This window comes from Stegostoma tigrinum, chromosome 3 (genome assembly GCF_030684315.1).
Source record: "Stegostoma tigrinum isolate sSteTig4 chromosome 3, sSteTig4.hap1, whole genome shotgun sequence".
Taxonomy (NCBI): Eukaryota; Metazoa; Chordata; class Chondrichthyes; order Orectolobiformes; family Stegostomatidae; genus Stegostoma; species Stegostoma tigrinum.
In genome coordinates, this window is record NC_081356.1 from 114,108,048 (window position 1) to 114,131,375 (window position 23,328).

The following is a 23,328-nucleotide window of genomic DNA, read 5'->3' on the forward strand; positions in this document are numbered from 1 at the left end:
TGTCCTCATTGGGCTGGAAACTGTGCAGACAATTGTACAGACAATTCTATAATTTCCTAACTAATTTGTTCCTTTATATCTTTCCAACTAGATAGAGACATATAGAATATATTCTATAAAGTAATACTATCTAGATTGTTTCATGACTCTAGCCAAATCGATTCTGTTTCATTTAATTTGTTCACAGATGTGGGTGTACATTGCTGTATATATTGATGAATATTCAAAAAAGCAGTTCAAATGGTAAAACATATCAAACAGTAAGAAGGCTCCTAAATAGTGGATTCAACATGAATTCTTGCAAGTTGCGGGAACTAAATTTGTGGTGATCTAACGGCTTTAATGATCACATAACATTTGACGATGAGAGAGAGAGGAGGAGGAACATTGTCATCTTCTTGTGAGGTTGAAATCTTTCACACTTTATGCTCACATAAAAACAAGTTGGGCATGTTTTTAAGCCTGCAGAGTGCCTGCCCTTTGAAAACAATTAAGTCACAAATGGCATCATATCTTTATTATCTTACATATGAAAAAAATGTGCAAATCAGTCACTGTAACTATAAGACATAAATAGTAATTAGAAGAAGCCATCAGGGAAATTACATAACATCTTGGAAACATCTGTACATTGTGCAGATGATTAATTTAGTGTTGTGTGATGACCCAGTTTGGGACTTAAAATTCTTCAGAACTCGAATAACTCAGCTGGAAAAACTGAGATTGAATTTTGTTTGAATACAATCTAAAACAGCTGTAGAAATAGTGATTATTTTCCAAAGAAAGAAGGGAAATTGAGCCATATTTCACATGTACAATACTGGAACTTAACCTTTGAATTCATACTGCCTTTCATATTAAATTCAGAGACCTTGATTTTCTTTGGTATTTAGTTTCAATTTCAGAAAGGCAAAATATTACAGATGTTAAAATTTGGAAATAAAAACTGAAATTGCTAGAGACGTTCAGTCAGTCAGGCAGCGTCTGTGGACAGAGAGAAAGAGAGTAAGAAAGAGACAGTGAATGTTTCAATAACTCTTCTGCTGTATACACTGCCAATTTACATTCTTCTGGATGGAGTTGAATTTCGTAAGTTTTGTTGTGTTAGTATTTTTTAAGGCATCACATCTCATCGTATACCTGAATTACGCATTGTAGGTGGCAGAAGGGATGATTTGTCAAAAGGTGCCTTCACTTCAGACTACATAACCTCTGGTTTGCTGAAGCAGCCACCGTAAGTTTCTCCACAGATTCCTGGATTCATCATTTTTGTTAGATTTTCCATGTCTTTTTAGCCATATGCTGCACATTGCATGGCACCAAAGATCTTAGATTTAAGTTGGTTGAAGACAAATTTAGCAGTCTATGACAACATTTTGAACTTTCACTACACAATTCAAAACATTTCAACAACATTCAGTTAAAAAAAAGGTGTGTCAAGTGAGAACAGGGACACTGTCTAGGCGCAAATATGAAGAATGGACAACTTGGGTCGTTGGCTTTGTGTGTATTTTCGTCATCTGAAGAGCAGGCATAAAGAAAGATTGTCTTATATCACTAGATCCCATAAGAATTTGCTGAAGCTTGTTTCTGAGATAAATCCTTGATGCTTTTCATGTCAAACTGATTAGTCTGTGCTATGTTCTACTTTAGTGGAAAGCAAAGCACTTCTAAAATGTGCACCATGGTTTGCTGACAACTTTGTCACGGTCCACTGAATAAAATTTGTAAATGGCAGTTCAGCTGAAATTGATTATCTACTCATCAGCTCTGTCCAGAAATTAGATATCAACGTTACTTGGAAAATGACTGTTTTGGCCCTGATCTTGCTTCACACTTACAAAAACTTCAGTTTAAGCAAAACATGATAGTTTTCATTGTAAGACTCCAAAACTCAGCAATTTAGTCTGGGCTAGTAACAAATTTTGTGTGACTCTTTTCTCAGTGGGCACATTATTTCTTTGTTTTATACAAGGTTGCTGTTTCAGTTTTATTTTGAAGAATGTCACAAGAAGTTTCTTCATTGTAAAATATACCACAGGGAACAAGGAAATGGGAATGATAATGGTGTAGTGGTAACATCATTAGCTAGCAATTCAGAATCCAAGAAACTCTGGGGACATGGGCTTGTATCCCACTATAGCAGATGGCGAAATTTGAGTTCTATAAAATCTAGAATAAAATGCCTCAACGGAGACCTGGCAACTACTGACAATTATCATAAAAACCTACCTGCTTCACCGTCCTCCTTTAGTGAAGGAAATTTGCTGTCCTTACCTCATCTGACCCATATTAATGTTGTTCACCCTTAACTGCCTTCTGGGCAATGATTGCTGGCTAAGCTAGCAAAGCCAATGAACGAATTAAAGATAATGCTACTCGGTCCATTGCAGAAGCTACAAATAGGAATGAAAGTAAGTTTTTAAAAAATCAGGATGAGAACCATGATTACATAATGAATCAGAATATTTCTATGAGAACTGCGGCACTTTGTCTCCTTGGGAACTTTGTCAAATTTCTGCCATAAATTATCATATTGTCAAATCCCATATTGTCAAATCCCATGGATGCGTCCTGAACACATCATCTGCTATTTTTAGTATTACTATGATAGCTAATCCACTGGGTGGAATGGACAGGAAGACTATCATTGGGACACATCACTATCGTGTGAATGCGGCATATGAATTGCACAAGAATTACAAAACTATTTTTCAATTCATGTATGTGGCTTTCTTAATGGCAATCAACCATTCAATGGGGAAACCTGCATTTAGGTTCTCCATTTCAGCGAGAATCAAGTCTTTATATTATAGCTGATAAGACAGCTGGAGGAACACAGCAGGCCAGGCAGCATTGAAGCAGAGTTTATGTTTCAGGTCGGGACCCTTCTTCAGAAATGGGGGAGGGGGAAGGTGGCTCTGAAATAAATAGAGAGAGGAGGGGTGGGCCTGAGGAAAGTAGGTGGAATGGTGATAGATGAGTGCAGGTAGGGGGTGGTGGGGATTGGTCATTGAGGTGGGAGGAGTGGATATTTGGGAGAAAAGATGGACAGGTTGTGTCAGGTCAAGGAGGTGAGGATGAGAGGGAGGGATGGTCATGGAATTAGGCCGGGGATGGGAAGATTTTGAAGCTCGTACTGTCCACATTGAGACCATTGGGTTGTAGGCTCCCAAGGTGGAATATGAAGAGCTGTTCCTCCAGTTTTTGGGTGGTGTCATTATGACACTGGAGGAGGCCCAAGATGGACTTGTCACCCAGCGAGTGGGAGGGGTACTTGAAGTGGTTCGCAACTAGGACGTGTTGTCATTTGTTGCGAACCGAGTGCAGGTGCTCTACAAAGCAGGCTCCGAGCCTTTGCTTGCTCTCACCGATGTAGAGGAGGCCACATCAGGTCCTGACCTGAAACTTCAGCTTTCCTCTTCCTCACATGCTGCCTGGCCTGCTGTGTTCCTCCACCTCCGTACTGTGTTATCTCTGACTCCAGCATCGGCTGTTCTTACTCTATCCTTTATATTCTAACTGGCCTACCATTGCAGGAGGATGAGAAGCATTGCCAGTGAGATTTCAATGAATTATGTCCATCCATTCTAATGCTTCCTGTGAGGTTGACTTTGGAAGGGTGGATGTGAGAGATGTCAACAAGATCATCTACAATGTTTAACAATTTCACATTAATTTCTATGAAATTTAATTCCTGCTGGATTGCTGTGAAATAACTATGCAAGCGAGTCAATGTTGGAAATTGAATTCACTGATAGTTATGAGCTGTTAACTGTCTTGATTCTGAAGTAGTGCAGGATAATGATGCAATACAATTCCTATGAATGAAACGTAGCAAGAATTTAATAGAACCACAAAGAGGAAAGTTTAGGGGAGATATGCATGGAAGGTTCTTTACGCAGAGGGTGGTGGGTGCCTCGAACACGTTGCCAGTGGAGGTGGTAGACGCAGACATGATAGTGTCTTTTAAGATGTACCTGCACAGGCACATGGATGGGCAGGGAGCGAAGGGATACAGACCCTTAGAAAATAGATGACAGGTTGAGAAAGAGGATCTCGGTTGGCGCAGGCTTGGAGGGCCGAAGGGCCTGTTCCTGTGCTGTAATTTTCTTCGTTCTTTGTTCTTTGAGATTTTGGATCACTGTCTCTGTAATGGCTGTGAGATCATATCCATTTACCACGATTTGCCCTGCCTGTTCATCCACCTTACTCTAAATACTTTGTGCATTAAAATATGAAGCCTTTAGGCTTGCCTTTTTGCCATTTTTAACCATCCTAACTTTCCCTTAAACTGTGGCCCTATTCATCTCTCACCCTTGATTACCCTGTCTCCCGTTTTTGCATTTTACTGTTCTTTCTTTGATTACTATCCTCGTTTTTCTTTGATTTGTCACCCTGCTTAGACTTGCATTTATATACGTACATGCAAGGCTGTCTGGTCCTGCCAACTCTTTAAGATAGTACCCTTTAGTTTATCCTATCTCTTCAAAGTACCAAAGTGCATCACCTCACACTTCTCCATACTGAACTTCATCTGCCACTCCACCAAAGTACGTATGTCTTTTTGAAATTCTACACTGTCCTCCTCACAGTTTACAGTTCTTTCCAGTTTTCTTTAGCAAACCCTTGTTGATTCTTAAAAATTAACTAAATTTTTTCCTGCCTCACAAAAGGTTAATTTGTAGAATTATAGCCCACAGTATTAGAACATAGAACATAGATCATTACTGCACAGTACAGGCCCTTTGGCCCACAATGTCGTGCTGATGTATTATCCTACTAAGATCAGTTTACCCTGAGAAGGTTAATTTTACTATCCTCCATGTGCTTATCCAAAAGCCGCTTAAGAGTCTCTATTGGAGGTAGTATATTGGCATGAATAGAGAATTGGTTTTTGGGGGGCAGGAAACAGTGAGAGGGTATACGGGGTTGTTTTCAGGTTGGGAACCCATGACCAGTGGGGTTCCACAGAGATCAGTGCTGAGACCACAACTGTTTACAATCAATGTTAATGATTTAGGGGAAAGAAGTGCATGTACAGTAGCCAAATTTGCAGACAACACAACGATAGGAGTTGTGAGAGGGATACGAAGAGTTTACAGAGAGGTACAGATAGGTTAATTAAGTGGGCAAAACGTTAGCAAGTGGAGTACATTATAGGAAAATGTGAAATTCTTCATTTTGTAAGAGAGAACAAATGAAAATGGTATTATTGAAGTGGAGAAAAACTGCAGAAAGCTGCCACACTGTGGAGATACTTTATAGGAAACATAGAAAGCTAACACAGAGGTGCAGCAGGTAATCGGAAGGCTACTGGAAGGTTGGCTGATCTTTCAAAGGGATTGGAGTATGAGTAGGGAAGTCTTATTGCAGTTGTATAAGGATACATCTGGACTACTGTGAGCAGTTCTGTTCCCCTTATTCAATGAAAGATATCATTTCATTGGAGACAGTTCAGAGAAGATTCACTAGATGATCTCTGATATGGAGGGATTGTATTAAGAGCAAAGGGTAAACGGGTTGGGACTGTACTCACTTGAGTTCAGAAATATGAAAGCTGATACCACTGGTATTACTGAATCATATCAGATTCTTAAGTGGCTTAACTTCGTAAATATTGTGTATGTTTCCCCCCGAGGGAGAATCTTGGACCAGAGGTCACAGTCTCAGAATTAAGGGGTGCTAATTTCAGACTGGGATGAGGAGTAATTTCTTCTTTCTGAGGGCTTTGAGTATTGGGAAGTGCTCACCGCAGAGAGCAGTAGGAGCAGGGCCAAATACTCTACTCTATTCCTGCTTTTATTTCTTGTGGTCTTAATTCTATCCTTTATAATGGTTTTTAGAAATTTCTACTTCACTGACGTTAAACTGACTATTCTGCAAGTTTACAATCCCCATTGAACAAAGGCATAATGTTTGCATTTTTCCAAACCTCTGGCACAAGCACACAAGTAGGTGAAATGCATACTGAGCATATATGTTTTTCAAAAACTATAACAAGAATCTCTCTTTCAGTGTTCAGTCAGTTAGCCTGAGGTGTCACAAGGACTTTGGAAACAAACAGGCTTGCCACCCAGAGATGGACATCTGGAGTGTATCTACTTTCGACATGGTCACCTATTGCTTGATGATAAAGCATTTTTGAGCGATTAAAAATACATCAGTGATCTTCCTGCTATATGTGTGGTGTGATTAGTGGAAGAAATCTTAAAGGGGTCATCTTGTTCACAATGTCTGGAGCACATTCAGATAAAATGTTAAAAAAAACCCACCAGAAGAAGTATATTCCATCCATCTTCCATTTTGTTTAGATCTAATACTAGTTGACAAGTAGATTGAACTGAAGAAATTGATTTAGCTCATTTTAATTTGATGAATTTCACTTTCAAAAACAAGACCATGGTTCCTTGCTGCTATCAAGAGCTGATGAAGGTTTGCCTGAACTGCGATACAGAGACGCCGTGGCAGATCCTCGATGATATGATTAATATATTGTTAGAACATGTCCTGGCTGACAGATAATACAATGGTAATCTGAGGAAGCAGTATCTACCAAAAGTCATCACCTTCCTGTAATTGCAGGGAAAGATGTATCTGGAATCCATGCTATTGTACTAGATCCCTTCTAGATTATCATCATTTGGTTATGTCAGAAAGGGATCATGGTCACATCACGTTTGTGAAACTTCCAGGAGGGCCTGTTTATTACTCCGCTACAAATTGTGAAGCATTTCCAATATTTCTAATGAGGGAGGCAGAGGCAAAATGATAATGTTACCCCAGGCTAATGTTCTGGGTCATGGGTTAGAAAACCACCTGCAGATGGTGACATTTGAATTCAGTAAAAGTCTGGAGTTTAACCGTTTGTCAAATGGTATCCGTGTGACCATTGCTGGTTGTCACAGGAACTCAATTGGTTCACTAATGCCCTTTAGGGAAGGAAACTTGTTGTCCTTATTAGCTCTGGTTCACATGTGACTCCAATACCACAGAAATGTTGTCAACTCTCAACTGCCTTCTGAAGAGGCCTAATACACAAGTCAGTTCAAAGGCGGCAATTAGGAATGGGAAACTCATACTGGACTTGACAGCAAAATCGACACCTGTACAAGGAAACAAAACAATTTTAAGCCATTTAATATGTTGCAATGATCCCAAAAATATCACAATGACATGAACGGGAAGTGGATCTGTACCTGTTAAAGAAAGGGCTGCCTTTAATTAACTAGAGATAACACAGTGTGGAGCTGGAGGAACACCACAGGCCAGGCAGCATCGGAGAAGCAGGAAAGCTGATGTTTCAGGTTGGGACCATTTCCTGAAGAAGGATCCCAACCCAAAACGTCAACTTTCCTGCTCCTCTGATGCTGCCTGGCCTGCTGTGTTCATCCAGCTCCATAACATGTTGTCTTTGACTCCAGCATCTGCAGTTCTTGCTGTCTCCCTTTAATTAACTATCTTGTTCTCTCATTAGGCAAGGGAAAGCAGACATGGCTGCAGTGTACTATGAACGCAATGATGTTGAAGGTCATCATTTTGGCCCTTGGTCAAAGCAGAGAAAGGAAGCCACCAAAGTTTTAGATGAGACTTTAAGAAACATGAACATGAAAATTAAGGTCAGAAAAATGACAGCTGTCAATATATGCATTGATTGCTTCATCAATAAAACTATACTTCTGAGAAGATTTACTTTTTATTTCAAACAGCGGATGCTTGAACACACCTTTAGAGTCCCAAAAGTTATGTTGACTACATGTGATTGTATAAAATGTGCGATAGTGATTCGCAGTCTGTTTTATATCCTGCCACATTTCATTTCCATTGTTTCTTTCAAGTCAGCCCTTTTATACTATCAGAAAAAACCACAACAACGCAATGTATGCACACTTAAGCCTTAACAAACCAATCTTGGCCAGGGCTGAACTAATGAGATTCAGTCATATGAGTCAGAATGTTGTAGGTTCAAATCCACCATGAGAAACAAACATCCAAGCTCACCTGTCAGTGCAGTACTGAGGGAGTGCAGCTCTATTGGAGATCTGAGATCCTACCTGTTTTCTCACGTGAAGTTTCAAGAGCAATTAACTGAAAGAAGAGGAGGGGATATATCCCTGGTGTACCAGGGAATATTTATCCCTCAATCGACATGAAAGATTATCTGGCCATCATACTATGTTACATTGTTGTTTGTGGAAGTTGGCTGTGTACAAGTTGGCTATGACATTTCCTGCATCACACCAAATTCTTGTTACTCAGAGGGGACAGGGGCTTGGACTCCTACATATAACAAAAAATGTGAAGATTGCTACAATGTAAATCCCCTATCTACCATGAAGGACTATACGCTCAGATCTGATTGGTCAGTGAGGTAAGCAAAAATCAGACCCGGGGTTGACCTTGTGACTATGCAGATCCATGGATAACATGTAGCAAGTATACAACCTGACTACACTTCATAAGTACCTCACTAGGTGTAAAGCACTTTGGCATCAACTCAAATTAAAACAAAAAGTTGCTGCATAAATGCAAGTCTTTTGTTTCTTATAATTCCTCACAGTAAAAGATGTCAACCTACTTAATGCAGATTTGCTAATAATTAGATGTCAAGTTATATTTTTATGTCAGAAAAGTACTGAAATGGATCTCTTCAAAATTTGCTTTGTATCATTTACAATTATACTGCTGCTAACACAGAATTGAAGCAGGGTGAGACTGAACCTTTAATGTGAAATCAAATTGCTTCTCTGGAAACAATGCCGTGGCACTTTGAAGATGTCATTCTTGAGTGTTCAGTGTCAACCATAGTGTTGTTTTTGACCTTAATTCCCTTTCACCTTGGAAAGGATTTCAAATGTACAGCTGTACAATATGCAACCTAATACCTCTATAATATCTTCTGGGATTTTGGGAGACTCAAAGCATTTTAAACTCAAAGAGGGTTGGCATTGTCACTAAATGTAACTATCTTGTCTTCTCAGTGCCCTAAGTACCATGTTTACCCTGCAGTGTTTTCTCAATAAATCCTTATAAGCCTTTCTTTCACCTCTAATAACCATACCAACCGGGCTTATGACTGTATAAGGCACGTGACTGCAGGATACATCACATCTTTTACCCTAAATTTACTGCCCCAAAATATGATTATATAAACATCTTAATGTATCAACATGATGTTGCAATTGGTAGCATTATTTATGAATTAATAGAATCACTACAGTACGTAAGAAGATCATTCAGCCGATCCTTATCTGACCTGGCTGTCTGCTTGAGGAATTTACCTTGGCAACTGAAATGCCAGATCGGCAGGTTGTGGGTCAGGGTTCTGAGTAAAGCTGCTGCACTGGCACATGGTGTGTGCTTAAGCATACATTTCCTCAGTTTAGAGTAGCTAGTAACCTCCTTCATCTCCAGCACATATCTGGGGCACATATTGCTGATGTACTTCAGAAATACGTAGAGAAAAGCAGCCTAAATCCAGTTATCACTCTAATATTTATGAATATAGTTTCACTAGTTTCATCTGTGTTTAGTAGGTTGACGTCCTTTACTCTGAGGAATTATAAGAAACAAACGACTAGCGTTTGTGCAGCAACCTTTTTTAATGTTACAGCAGTAAAATTGCTGTAAGTTGTTTGCAACTTCTTCTTGCAATACATGGAAAGAGAAACCAAATTCGGGACTTACTGATTTGCATATTTTGCAGGAAATGGGTCTCCAGAATGAATTGAATGTTATGCTGTTTTCGGACCACGGAATGACTGACATTTTCTGGATGGAGAAGGTCATCGAACTTGATAAATACATAAATATGTCGGATGTATTGAACATGATGGATCGAGGGCCTATAGTCAGTTTGTGGCCTCAAGAAGGAAAACTGAATGAGGTAGGCAATGCAGTAATTGCAATGTTTGAGAGGAGCAAGGAATCTGAGGATAGATTTCAAGATTCGTCAGTTTGATTTGCGTTGAGAAAATTGGCCAATGCCATGCACTCAGCAGGAAAACATCCTGTATGAATATCAGGATTATGTATAAGACTGGAAGGCATAGGCAGAATTAGGCCATTCAGCCCATTGAGTCTGCTGTGCCATTCAATCATGGCTGGTATGTCTCTCAACCCTGTTCTCCTGCCAGCTCCCCATAACCCTTTATCCTTTTACCAATCAAGAATCTATCCACGTCTGTCTTAAATGCACTCAGTGACTTTGCCTCCATTGCCCTCTATGGCGATGAGTTCCACAGATTAACTACCCTATGGCTGAAGAAACTCCTCCTTGATTTAATTCTAAAGCTTCAACCTCCCCTCTGAGGCTGTGCTCTCAGCTCCTAGTCTCTCGTACTTGTGGAAACATTTTCTGTACGTCTGCTGTATCCAGGCCTCTTAGTATTCTGTAAGTTTCAATCAAATTCCCTATCGCTCTTCTAAACTCTATCATGGACAGACCCAGAGTCCTCAATTAGTTCTCTTATGTCTAGTCCTTTATGCTCAGGATTATTATTGTAAACCCCCTTTGGACCCCCTCCAAGGCCAGCACATCCTTTTATAGATTTGATGTCCAAAACTGCTCACAATATTCCATACAGTACATTTCTGCTCTTGCATTCTAGCCCTCTTGAACTGAATGTTAACATTGCATATGCCTTTCCAACTGCCAACTGAACCTGCATGTTAACCTTAAGAGAATCTTGAACTAGGACTCCCAAGTTGCTTTGTGCTTCAGAGTTCAGAAGCCTGTCTCCATTTAGAAAATTTGCTATATTTCTATACTTCCTACCAAAGTGCACAACCTCACACTTTGATAAACTGCATTTCATCAGCCACTTCTTTGCCCACTCTCCTAGCCTGTCCAAGTTCTGCAGCCTCACAATTACCTCAACACTACCTGTCCCTCCAACTACCTTAGTGTCACCTGCAAACTTTGCAACAATGCCCTTAGCTTTTTCATCCAGATCTTTAATATACAACATAAATAGTTGTGGTCCTAACACTGATGCCTGCACAGCTCCACTCGTCGCCAACTGCCATCCTGAAAAAGACCCCTTTACCCCTAATGTCTACCTTCTACCAAATAGCTAATCCTCTATTCGTGTCAGTATTTGCCTCTAATAACAAGGGCTCTTGTCTTATATAGCAGCCTCCTGTGTCACCCCTTGTCAAAGGCCTTCTGGAAATCCAGGTAGATCACATCCAATAGCTCTCCTTTGTCTAACTTGCTTGTTACCTTATCAAAGAATTCTAAAGATTTGTCAGGCACGACCTCCCCTTGATGAAGCTGTGCTGACTCAACCCTATTTTGCCATGCACTTCCAAGTATTCCGCAATCTCATCCTTAATTATGGACTCTTAAAATCTTACCAACTGTCAAGGTCAGGCTATCTGGCCTATAGTTTGCTGCTTTCTGCCTCCCACCCTTCTTAAACAGGGGCATTACATTAGCCATGATAATAAAATGTGAGGCTGGATGAACACAGCAGGCCAAGCAGCATCTCAGGAGCACAAAAGCTGACGTTTCGGGCCTAGACCCTTCAGAAGGGTCTAGGCCCGAAACGTCAGCTTTTGTGCTCCTGAGATGCTGCTTGGCCTGCTGTGTTCATCCAGCCTCACATTTTATTATCTTGGAATCTCCAGCATCTGCAGTTCCCATTATCTCCATTACATTAGCCATTACAGTCATTATAATCCCTTACTTAAGTGATTCCTGAAAGATCACCGCTAATGCCTCTGCAGTCTCCTCAACTATCACCTTCAGAGCTCTGAGCTGTAGTCCATTTGGTCTGGATGATTTATCCACCTTCAGACCTGTCAGCTTCCCCAGCACCTTCTCCTTAGTGATGGCCAATACACTCACGGAGTCATAAAACATGGAAACAGATCTTTTGTTCCAAATCATCCATGCCAACCAAGTTTTCCAAACTAAACTAATCCCATTTGCTTGAGTTTGGCCCATATTCCTCTAAACCTTTCCAAATATCTTTTGAATATTGTAACTGTACCTGCATCTTCCACTTCCCTCTGGCAGTTTATTCCACATATAAACCACCCTTTGTGTGAGAAAGTTGTCTCTCAGGTCCCTTTTAAATCTTTCTCCTGTCATTTTAAAAAATGATCCCTAGTTTAGAACGCTCTGACTCTTGAAATTCTGGTGTGCTGCTGGTTTCTTCCTCAGTGAAAACTAATGCATAGTACCTATTCACTTCATCTGCCATTTCCTTGTTCCCCATTACCACACCTCCAGTACATTTTCCAGTGGTCTAATGTCCACTCTTGCCCCTCTCTTATCTTTTAGATACCTAACAACTCTTTGCCATCTTCTTTCAGATTATTAGTTAGCTTAGTCTCACATTTCATCTTTTGTCTGATACTCTCTTTAATTACAAGATTAATGACAAATGGTTTGAGAAACCTATTGGCAATCACTGTACTTCTAATAACTCTACCTTGTAGTCCTCAGAACTACCATATTGGCTATAATCAGCTAACTCATGATAGGCCAGTAATCAAATTTGGAAAATTTGTGATGTGTATAAATTGGTGTTATAACATAGAGCACATTAAATTATGGAGGAAAGAATGCAGTAAGTTGAACCTATGTGAATATTTTTATATGATCTTCTTCTCAGAAGTAAGACATTTCTATCAGACGAGCACATATATTGTATGATCTAGAGATCAGATCAGCATAATACTGCAAGTCTTCACCCTTAATGTCCTTGCCTGTTTTGTCCAAATTAGCCTGTAACATGCTTTCAATGTCACAAATAAAATATCAGCAGATTTCACATTCAAATTTTCATTTGTCTGTGCACAAAGACTAAATAATACTTTAAATCTGTGTAAAGACAACTGCTCACTCCCACAATAGACAGTTAGCTATAATTTGAAAAATGCTGTGGACTTTTCACATCACACAACTCAATTAATTTTCACATTGTTGAGTAGCCATCTCTAGTTTGTCTTAGTGGACTGAATCTTGTGGAAAAATACGGGAGCCAACTGCCTTGCAGCTGTTCTGAAGTGAAATTATTCATTTTGTAAACCATTTTAACATGGCTTTTTAGTAATGGGAACTTCAGTTTGATTGAGGTATTTTGAATGAGGAGACTCAACTATATGTGACTGACAAAATTTCTTTGATTTTACTAGCTGTACAGCAACCTTAAACAAGTTAAAGAGATGAGCGTGTACAAGAAAGATGAAATTCCAGACAAATATCATTATAAAGGTGGGAAATTTGTCGCACCACTTACTCTGCTGGCTCAGAAAGGCTGGTTTATCGCTGAGGTATGGTGGAATAAAATTGTTCTGTAGGCCACAAAGTGGTCTTGTTTGCAATGTGAACTGCCAAACTAGTATTCATTTTGTGCATTCTGTACATCTGCATCTCTTAGAAGTCACGAAATGTTGCTTTCCTTGAATTAAAAATTGAAAGAACTCCAGATGCTGTAAATCAGGAACAAAAGCAAAGTTGCCGGAAAAGCTCAGCAGGTCTGACAGCATCTGCGAGGGACAAAATGGAGTTAACGCTTCGGGTCTGGTGACCCTTCCTCAGAACTACTTCCTTGAATTAGCTGGCTTTTGTCAGAACTAGCATTTGAAATTAAGGTAGAGAGTTCAATAATTCGTCATCTTGTATGAAGTATTTGGTTCACTTGAGAGATCTGCATAGTATCCCTAAAGCGTGTAAGCAGGCTATTCAGCCCATTCGAGTCCACACCAACCCTCCAAGAAGCATCCACCCAGACCCAACCCCCTACCCAATCCTTATAACCCTATATTTCCCATGGCGTATCCACCAAACCTACACATCCCTGGACACTTCGGGATATTTAGCGCAGCCAATCCACCTAACCTGTACATCTTTGGATCGAGAGAAGAAACTGGAACACCCGGAGAAAACCTCATGCAGACATGAGGAGAATGTACAAATTCCACACAGACAGTTGCCCGAGGTTGGAATTGGACACAGGTCCCTGGCATTGTGAGACAGCAGAGCTGACCACTGAGTCACCATGCTGCAATATCTCAAATGGCTTCGGTTGGTAATGGCATTGTCATGTGATACAGTAATAAAATGATATTAGCCGAAGTGAAGATGTAACCAAGCCAAACAGAGATTTATTTTCCCTGATATTGGAAACTGGTGACATTGTACAGTCAAATTCTTTAAGCAGAATTATCCACAGTAGCATGGAACCCTACTAACCAACTTGCATTCAAGGCTTGGACTTGACATGACAGAGGAATTTGTTCCAACTTCACTTGATTCTTACCACTTAGATTGCACAATCTCAATGTAAAGCCAAATCAGAAATATAAGCAAATGAATTTTTCACTTTGGAATGCTTTTTGATAGTAAGAGTTTAATTATGCAGGCTAATCACATTTATGATTGAATAATGTTTATTCCAATCTCGAAGTACAAAGGACATTTGATATTAAATGTAAACATAAGTGAATGACGTGGAGCTACAGATAAATAGATAACTGCATCATGCAAAAGACAGTCATAAAACGCTAGCAATACCTTGAACTTCCAAGTATTAATGTCGCGAATAGTTGGCTTTATAACTACTTGTGCCAGAGCAGTAAACCAAACAACAGACTGTTTATCATATCTAAACACAGTATAAAATGTGCCACTAATTTACTGATCTAATAGCCTGTGAGTCTTTTATTTTTTAATGTCAAATAGATTCAAAGGAGATGGGAGGAGCAAAGTTTTACACAGAGAGTGGTGGGTGTCTGGAATGCACTGCCAAGGGTAGTGGTGGAGGCAGATATGACAGGGGCATTTAAGGAACTTCTAGATAAGCATATGAGTATACAAGGAATGGAGGCATATGGACCATGGGCAGGCAGAAGGGATTAGTTTTAATTTGGCATCATGTTCAGCACAACATTGTGGATTGACAGCCTGTTCCTGTGCTGCGCAGGTCTATATTCAATGCTATGTAGATGGTAGAATTTTGCTGCATGTAATGGTTATAGTCTTGTTGCTTCCAGATGTCCCCTGTGTTATCGATGAATTTTGACCTGTCATGTTTGGCTGACACCAGCTACAGCTGAATGACCATGATTCTGAAGTGCAGAGTTCAGTGTCCTACTCATGGAGTTAAACACAGAACTAAAATAAAGGGTTGTTTGGAACACAACAAGGAAGTAAAAGTAGCTGTTTGTTGTGTTCCTTGATTTTCAGATTAATTCCTGATTTGACATTGACCTGCATTTTCCAACAGCCAGATATTTGTTTCTGCAGTGTAGATGTGAAGTGTGTGCAGGGAGTCTGTGGAATCCTTGGCTTTTGTTTTATTCATTCATAGGATATGAGCGATGTTGAGCGACCAGCGTTTATTGCCCATCCCTAGAAGGTGTTGAGTTGCCTTCTTGAACCGCTGCAGTCCAAAAATGAAGGTGTAGCATACTCTGGAGGAATAATTTGGGAAATTGAAGATGCTGCTGGGCAATTCCCCAAGCAAGGAACTTTCTGAAAGTACCCAGTTAAATTGAAGAATTTGGAGGGTTCCACCGCAGTTAATAAATAGTCATGCAGGAGAATTTAGACTGTTAAATTTCTAGATTAACTCCCGAGTAATCACTAAACTGATCCCTAACTAAACCTCTCCCAGACAGTTATACCCCCACACTTTGATCCAATACACCCCTTATACCCCTGGACCCAACTCTCCCATGGTCACCTCTCCAGAACCCGATACATCCCTTCTGTCTCACCATGAGTCAACACTCCTACTTCCCCATCACTGGATCTGACATCTCCCTGTACCCATAGGCTCTGACCTTTGCCCACCCACCAGCTGCCCTGAGAACATTCCCCTCTCCATACTCAACCCTTGTAACCTGATAAACTCCCTGCCCCTTCCAGTGGTCCGGATCTCCCTCCTCTCTGGCTACCAAACGCAACACCCTTTCCCCAACCGTATCTCCTCCTGCGTGGGACGCCAAGTGACAAACATGAGCCTGTGGCAACATCAGAAAATGTTGGCACTTGACACCCCCACCTCCACTGCATCCCTCCAGAATGCATCCACTTCTGCCGTGCAGTCAGGCCTGCTATCATCCCCTTCCAGGAACTGATAACCTCCTTGCTCTCAGGACCTGAACACCCAGCTTTGCTGTCACACCTGACCCTCTGGGACCTAACTACTGCAGCCAGACACAACACTTGCCTCATCACACCCCAGCAGCCAACACCACCCACCTCCATCTCTTGCTTTTACCCCTTGCCACTTGGCAACCTACCCACCTGACACATGACTCCTTGATACTCTACCCACTTGGCACCCTACCAACCTTGCACTTTATCCCCAGCACCGCACTTCCCCAGCACCTGACCCACCTGGCACTGTGGCCATTACTGTCTGGGAATCTGACTTCACACTAGCTATGTACTTGTCCTTTCAAAGAAGTTGTCAAGGTGGCTGTCTGTGCTGCTGGTGGGGGGGTGGGGGGTTTACATTTCAGAATATGGCAGCTGAATGATGTGTAAAAAGCAGGTATTATTTGCTTTACAAACTGTTCTCTGCCAAAATAGACCTGTCAGTATGGAAGTATGCGTGTGCATTTCTGACTCAAATCTGCATGCTATGTGAAATTTGACTCATTCAATTTACTATAGCCCTTACAGTTTCTTGTTCCATCACATGAGTAAAAGAAGTTGAGGAAAATTGGGTGAGGATGGAAGCGGACCTGATGTTCATTGCACTTATTTAAACTGAGGAAATAGGATAATGTGGAACAGAAATGTCAGTGCAGATCTATTCACCCGAATAGACCATAAATTCTATTTCAAGAAAAGTAGGGGCTGGTGCTTATTACTCGCATGTGATTCCCTTGCTGATTTCCTTCTGTGACCTGATAAATATAAGTGCAGGAACCAATAAATCTGTCACAGATTTATCTTTTTCTAGCAGAAGATTCTGAGTCATCACAATTCATACCTAATCATGACAATAAATTTTGATTAGTGTCACATAATTCCGTTCCAAAAAGGTCACATTTACAACTCAAGGTGACTGCATTTATGGAGATATGGAATCAGAATTTATTGCAACTTGGAACTGGAGGGAGCATGGTCCTTAACTTAGTCTGGAAAACTAACACAGTGCAAAATAAGCCACTGTTTAAATAAGACCATAAGACACAGGAGGAGAAATTAGGCCATTCAGCCCATCGAGCCTGCTCTGCCATTCACTCATGGCTGATAAGTTTTTCAGCCAGATTCTCCTGTTTATTCCCAGTAACTCTTGATCCCCATGACAATCAAGAGCCTATCTATCTCCATCTTAAAAATACTGAATGTCCTGGCCTCCACAGCCTTCTGTGGCAGTGAATTCCACATGATTCACCACTCTCTGGCTGAAGAACTTTCTCCTTGTCTCTGTTCTAATGTTTGCTTCAAGAAGAGATTTTTGTTGTTCATTGCCCATAGAGTCATTATTATTCAGAATCTGGATGGATCAGTTCAAAGTAACAGTCAAACATTAAACATTTAGACATCCAGACATCCCCATTCTCTTCTTCAGTTGGCTTTCCTGGAGCCATTTCTGTTATTTCTAATTAGCGTTGAAAATAAATGACATTCTCAAGATTTGCGCAAGGTCCGATTTTTTGGAAATAGAACTTTCTTGGGAAAGTTAGAAACCTGCTGAAGTGAGCAGAGTTTTCATTGAAAAAACTTAAAATACTTGAAACCCTCACAGGTGATGCAGCATTTGTGAGGAGACGAACACGTGCGTCATGTCAATGCTCTTTCGTAGGAATTGGAAAAATGTACAGATTCAACAGACTTTAAGCAGAGGCAGGAAAATGGGCGGAAGTGTGCAGATAAGAAAGGGAAGGTCTGTGAAAAGCAGAAAGCAGCAGGGGTAATCGAATGATGGCGCAAGGCAACAAGGACAATAAAGGGACAAGTCAGAAAATAAATAGTGGAGGTGAGGTCAGCATAGTCTAAATCGACTGTCTCATTGGAGAGAGACAACTGGAGTAGGTTGAACTTGAGAGTCACCACACGTTAAGCAAGGGAGTAGGTTGAGAAGGAAAGTCCTCCATGGTAACTTCAGCTAATACAGGCATTGAATCCACCCTGTTGGTGTCACCCTGCATCACAAACCAGTTATCAGCACTAACTGACGCCCATGATAGGGCTAAAGGCGGTGTAAATGGAAAAAGGAGATTCTAAGCTTCAGTCACATTTTTTAGTGTGTATTTTTAGAATGACAATTACTAACAGATATAGTTAATTTATTTTTTGATTATTCTCTAGCAACTCGCGGTCTTTTTTTGCCATTTATCTTTCAGAATATACAGAAGTTGCCTTATTGGGCCAATGGAACAGATGGCAAGAAGGGTTGGCAGCATGGATGGCATGGCTACGACAATGAATTGATGGATATGAAAGGATTCTTTTTGGCCTATGGACCAGGTAATCATTTGATACCATTCACATATTTGTAAGTTGATCTTCAGAAGAGAATTTTACAATATAACATGTAAGTTTAACAAATACAATTTATATTTATATAAGAGATAATGGGAACTGCAGATGCTGGAGAATCCAAGATAATAAAGTGTGAAGCTGGGTGAACACAGCAGGCCAAGCAGCATCTCAGGAGCTCCTGAGATGCTGCTTGGTCTGCTGTGTTCATCCAGCTTCACACTTTATTATCTTATATTTATATATTTTCTTATGTGATAAACCATGCAGTGAAATGCATTTTAGGCTTTTTGCATGTCCTCCACTGCATTTCAAATGATCGGCAGTTGCATGTTCAGAAATCAAGACAGTATGTTCTGGAATTTCACCAGTAAACATCTTTGTAACTCATAAACTAAGCACCATCCTTCCCGTTTGTTCCCATTTCCAGGTCTGTTTTGGGCTCCATAATAAATTAAGTGCCTCTTCTGAAAGGGACATTGTTCCATTATTTCATTGTAATAAAAACAGAAGCACTGAAAGACATGTATCAACTTAAATTGAAGCAACATTTCTGGGTGTGATGATACATTGCTGTTTCTGTTTATAGGTGCACCGTTGAATTCTCAGTAAATCCCAACAGTCTCTATACAATAAGGTACAATTAACAAACAGACGCAATACAACCATTCTGAAGTGGTTGCAATAGCCCATGCTTTCTTTAGTTTTCTCTCATCAGGATAGATGAACAAAGTTTTACAGGAATAGTATAATTTCTAAGTTCTCCTCCAATTCACACATTATTCCGATTTGCAAATACGTTGCCAAATTCTTTAGTGCTGAGTGGTTCAATATGAAAGCAAATTTACAACAAATGAGAAAATAAACTAAATAACAGATTTGGAACAAATACACATCAAAGGCTGCCAAAGTGATTCCCAGCATGAATTTAAAGACTAAGATAACACAGTGTGGAGCTGTGAAATGAAGAAGGATCCTGACCCGAAACGTCAGCTTTCCTGCTCCTCTGATGCTGCCTGGCCTGCTGTGTTCCTCCAGATCCACACTGTGTTATCTCTGACTCCAGCATCGGCCATTCTAACTATCTCTGAGTGCATTTAAAGACTGTTTTTCACCAATGTATATCACAAATTGCTATGCTATAAGGTGATTTTTTAAAATAGTCTCCAATTTTGACAGCAGCCAAAATGCTAAACTTTATTAAAGAATTTAATGACTAATTCTGTTTTTGTATGTTCAGATTTCAGATCAAATTACAAGGCATCTCCAATGAGAGTAGTTGATGTATACAACATCATGTGTCGTGTTGCTGGAATAAACCCATTGCCAAACAATGGTACTTGGTCCCATGTGAAATTGATGCTGAATAACGGTGTGAATTTGCCTTGCACTGCAAAAGCTAGTGTAACTGTGTTGACAGTATTACTGGCCTGGGTCTTTTTCTGATCAGGTCCCATTCCATTTAAAAACAATTGAATTGAAGTGTGCGATTTTTTACCAAGATTATTCTAATTAATTGCTTTTAGAGGTACAAATAACATTTAATCCTACTGTCAAAACATTGGACCCTGATAAGCTTCCTGCTGAATGCTGTAAAGTGATTCTTTATGAGTTTAATCTCAATGTTATTGTCTACAATACACAATGAGTTGATCACCTCCCAAGTCTACTCAGAAATAACAATCCTACTGCTACTCTGTCTCTAACACTTTGTACATCCTGTCCTTTGGCCGGAGTACATTTAGCCATCTTGGCCCCATGGTGTGAAGCTTCGTCATAAATGCTAATGCCTCACTCCCTCCCTATCCACTGAAATACTCATTAATTAACAGCTCTTTTAAGAATTTGTTGCTCAGGCTTCATGAATTCTTCTTCTTTGACTTGATGTTCATCTTTGTCTGATGAAGCTCCTGTGATGTCTTTCTATAAGAATGAAAGTTGTTGATCTGATACAAGGTTTTTTTTTATTGCTGTGCAATTTTTTTTACCGAAGGAGCTGATGTCCTTCCAGGACATGATAGTTTGTAAGACAGAACAGACCAGATGACAGATGCAGATTTAATGATGTCCAGTATTAAGGCAGCACCAGAACACTTCTTCTTGCAAGATTGAGGAGACATTCAGTTGGATCTTTATTTGACAGAACATCATTTTAGCAAGAGATTCAGAAGCCACATCATGACCCTGTGTTCAAATTACATTTTATAATGCTGTCTAATCATTGTAGGGAGAGCTACTTAATGGGCAGAGAATGGCTTAATGGTATTATCACTAGACTACTTATCCAGAGACCAGGCAAAATTCTGGGGACCTGGGTTTGAATCCTGCCATGGCAGTTGGTGAAATTTGAATTCAATGACAATCTCGAAATAAGAGTCTAATGATAGCAATAAAACCATTGTGGATTGTCACAAGAAAATCCCTCTTGCTCATTAATGTCCTTTAGGGAAAGAAACTGCCATCCATACTTTGTCAGGCCTACATGTGACTCCAAACCACTGCAATGTGTTTGACTGTTAAAATGCCCATATGCCATCAATGAATGTATAAAAAGAAATTCCTTTACATTATCCCACCAATGAGTGAACAAACAGAGATGCTCATGTTCCATTTTGATGTTTATCCAATAGAACAGTTACCAACATCAGGAAGTATTGAGTTTGGCATTCACCCTAGTTGGATTAAATATAGAAGAATTCTGCACCTTGGTGGCGTATTATTTTATGTAACACACCCATTTTGCCATCTGCCATATTTCACATTAAAGCGTTTGGTCAGCTTTTGGGGCCCTAACTAATTATGACAAAATGGAGAGCATTCGTTTTGTGTACTGTATTGTACGAGGCCCCAGATTATCTGCTCCTTTGGTTAAAAAGTCATGTTGATGGATGAGCCCAGTGAGGGCTGTGACAGGCACCGAGCAACCATTTTGACAGCCAATTAGCTGTTCATAGACTCAAGTTAGAATTTTCTGGCCCTTTGGTTCAGCTTTAGGCAGCTGCCAGGCAATCAAAGCCCAGTCAGCTTTGGATCAGGGTTTTGATATATGTTTTGACACCTGCCAAGATGCTCAGCTAACAGGCTCCGCTGTGGCATGGACTGCACGTTGACAGAATTTGAGATGTTGGAGGGGAGGGGGAGTTGGGGTGGTGGGGCAACCTGGGTTGAGGGGGCTAACAGACGGCAATGTGAGTTTAACCTTCTCTCTCCTGAAGTGGAACTGCCAAGAGCTGGAGTGCTCCAGGCTGGTTGACTGCATTATTTTTATCCAAAAATTTCCAGAAACAAGGGTGGCGCTGGAAATCTCAGAGTTAGTCCATCTGGAACACCTGGAAGTCATCTAAACCCAGTGGAATTCCAGGCCTCTTAGTCAAACAGTAAACTCTGACAACTGTAACCTTGAATAACTGAAGGTATGCTTCCCACTCTGCACTGTAACAATCATATTCACAAATACATGGAGTGATTTTACTAAAGTCACTTCTCTGAATATGAAAGATGAATGCATTGCTTCACTTCATCTGTTGTTCCACAAAGCCAGCAACAATCCTGGTTGTCTACATTCGAAGAAGGGTGACCTATCAAACTGTAACTGCCCAGGTATTGTTGTTATTGCCTGGAATGAAACCTCTTTGCAGAACCCATATTGGTGCTGAAATGCTGAAGTATATTCCCAGTCCTATCAAATTTAACCTGCATCTTGTACAGAGTCAATAGCTATCAATCTGACAGGCAGCCTATGCACAATTCATAATCCCAGCTGATCTCTCCTAATAACAAAATATTAGGTGTTCACAGGCCAGGCTCATTGCAAAAATTATTAATGGCATATCACATCTAGATATATTGTTGTACCTCCAAGAGCCAGTAAGAATTCTAATTGCAGTGAGAACAATCAAGCTATTAGTTGAGATCACAAATTCCAGTGAACCAACCTAAATCCTTTATAATGCACTCATCCCCAATTTATAATACCCAGAGTTCTTTTGGAGGAAGTTTGGTAATGAATCAAATGTCACTAAATAACAAAAGAAGAATGGGAGGGATTATGGGGACAATGGCTCATAACTGCTACCTACATGAAATGCAAGTGAAGGTTATCTTTAACCCATACACCAGAATTCACAATCCACACAAATGTCATTGATTCTGCCCAATCTGTCAAATGGATGCTGGAAGAACGTGGCCAAAATAAAAATCTTATTTTTAGTCCTGCTTTCAAATCCAACCACTTTGCCTGCACTTTCATGGACTTATTATGAGATCCACTCGTCTAGATGCAAGGCTCTCCCAGGATCTTGCCTCTTGGAACTGTAGTGTTGGCTAGCAAAAGTTTCATAGTCAAAGAGGTCAGTTCCATTGTTTTATTAAAATTCAAACCTTTCCAGCAAAAACATGGATTGTGTGACAGGTGTGAATCAGAATGAGTTGACATTCGCACTTGTGATAATGACAAAGCTGCCCTCATTCATTGCCTTTACTGTCTGAAATTGCTAGCAACGTTCCTGACAGTCATACATGCACTAAACCTGCAAATCTAGAAACGTTGCTCACAGGGATGACAAACAGGAGACTGGAAGAACACAGCAAGCTAGGCAGTATCTGGAGGAAAGGAGAAGTTAACATTTTGACTATTACCCTGCTTCAGGACTCCAGCTGCTTGGCTTGCTGTGTTCTTCCAGCCTCCTGTTTGTCTACTGTGGATTCCAGCATCTGCAGTTTTTTTGCCTCTTGCTCACTGGGATAGCATACTCTACCACATGCTGTGCGGTTGCAGTTTTAGCAGATTCAAACAACACATCTTCAGGTAAAATGATGTGAACTTTGATTTCTTACACATTGTCCTCGGGTAAACATTATTCAAAATGTTAAGC

General features: G+C 40.3%; 1 protein-coding gene across 1 annotated transcript in view; it reads left to right on the forward strand.

Moving 5' to 3' along the window:
- The window catches only part of enpp6 (ectonucleotide pyrophosphatase/phosphodiesterase 6), a 50,728-nt gene extending 29,143 nt beyond the window's left edge, over positions 1–21,585 (forward strand). Inside the window, exons 4-8 of the mRNA XM_048527773.2 lie at positions 7,478–7,619; positions 9,707–9,886; positions 13,147–13,284; positions 18,319–18,442; positions 19,695–21,585. Coding sequence (XP_048383730.2) covers positions 7,478–7,619; positions 9,707–9,886; positions 13,147–13,284; positions 18,319–18,442; positions 19,695–19,900 — 790 coding nt within the window. The 3' untranslated portion in view covers positions 19,901–21,585. The remainder of the gene's footprint in view (positions 1–7,477; positions 7,620–9,706; positions 9,887–13,146; positions 13,285–18,318; positions 18,443–19,694) is intronic.
- Positions 21,586–23,328: the final 1,743 nt, after the last annotated feature.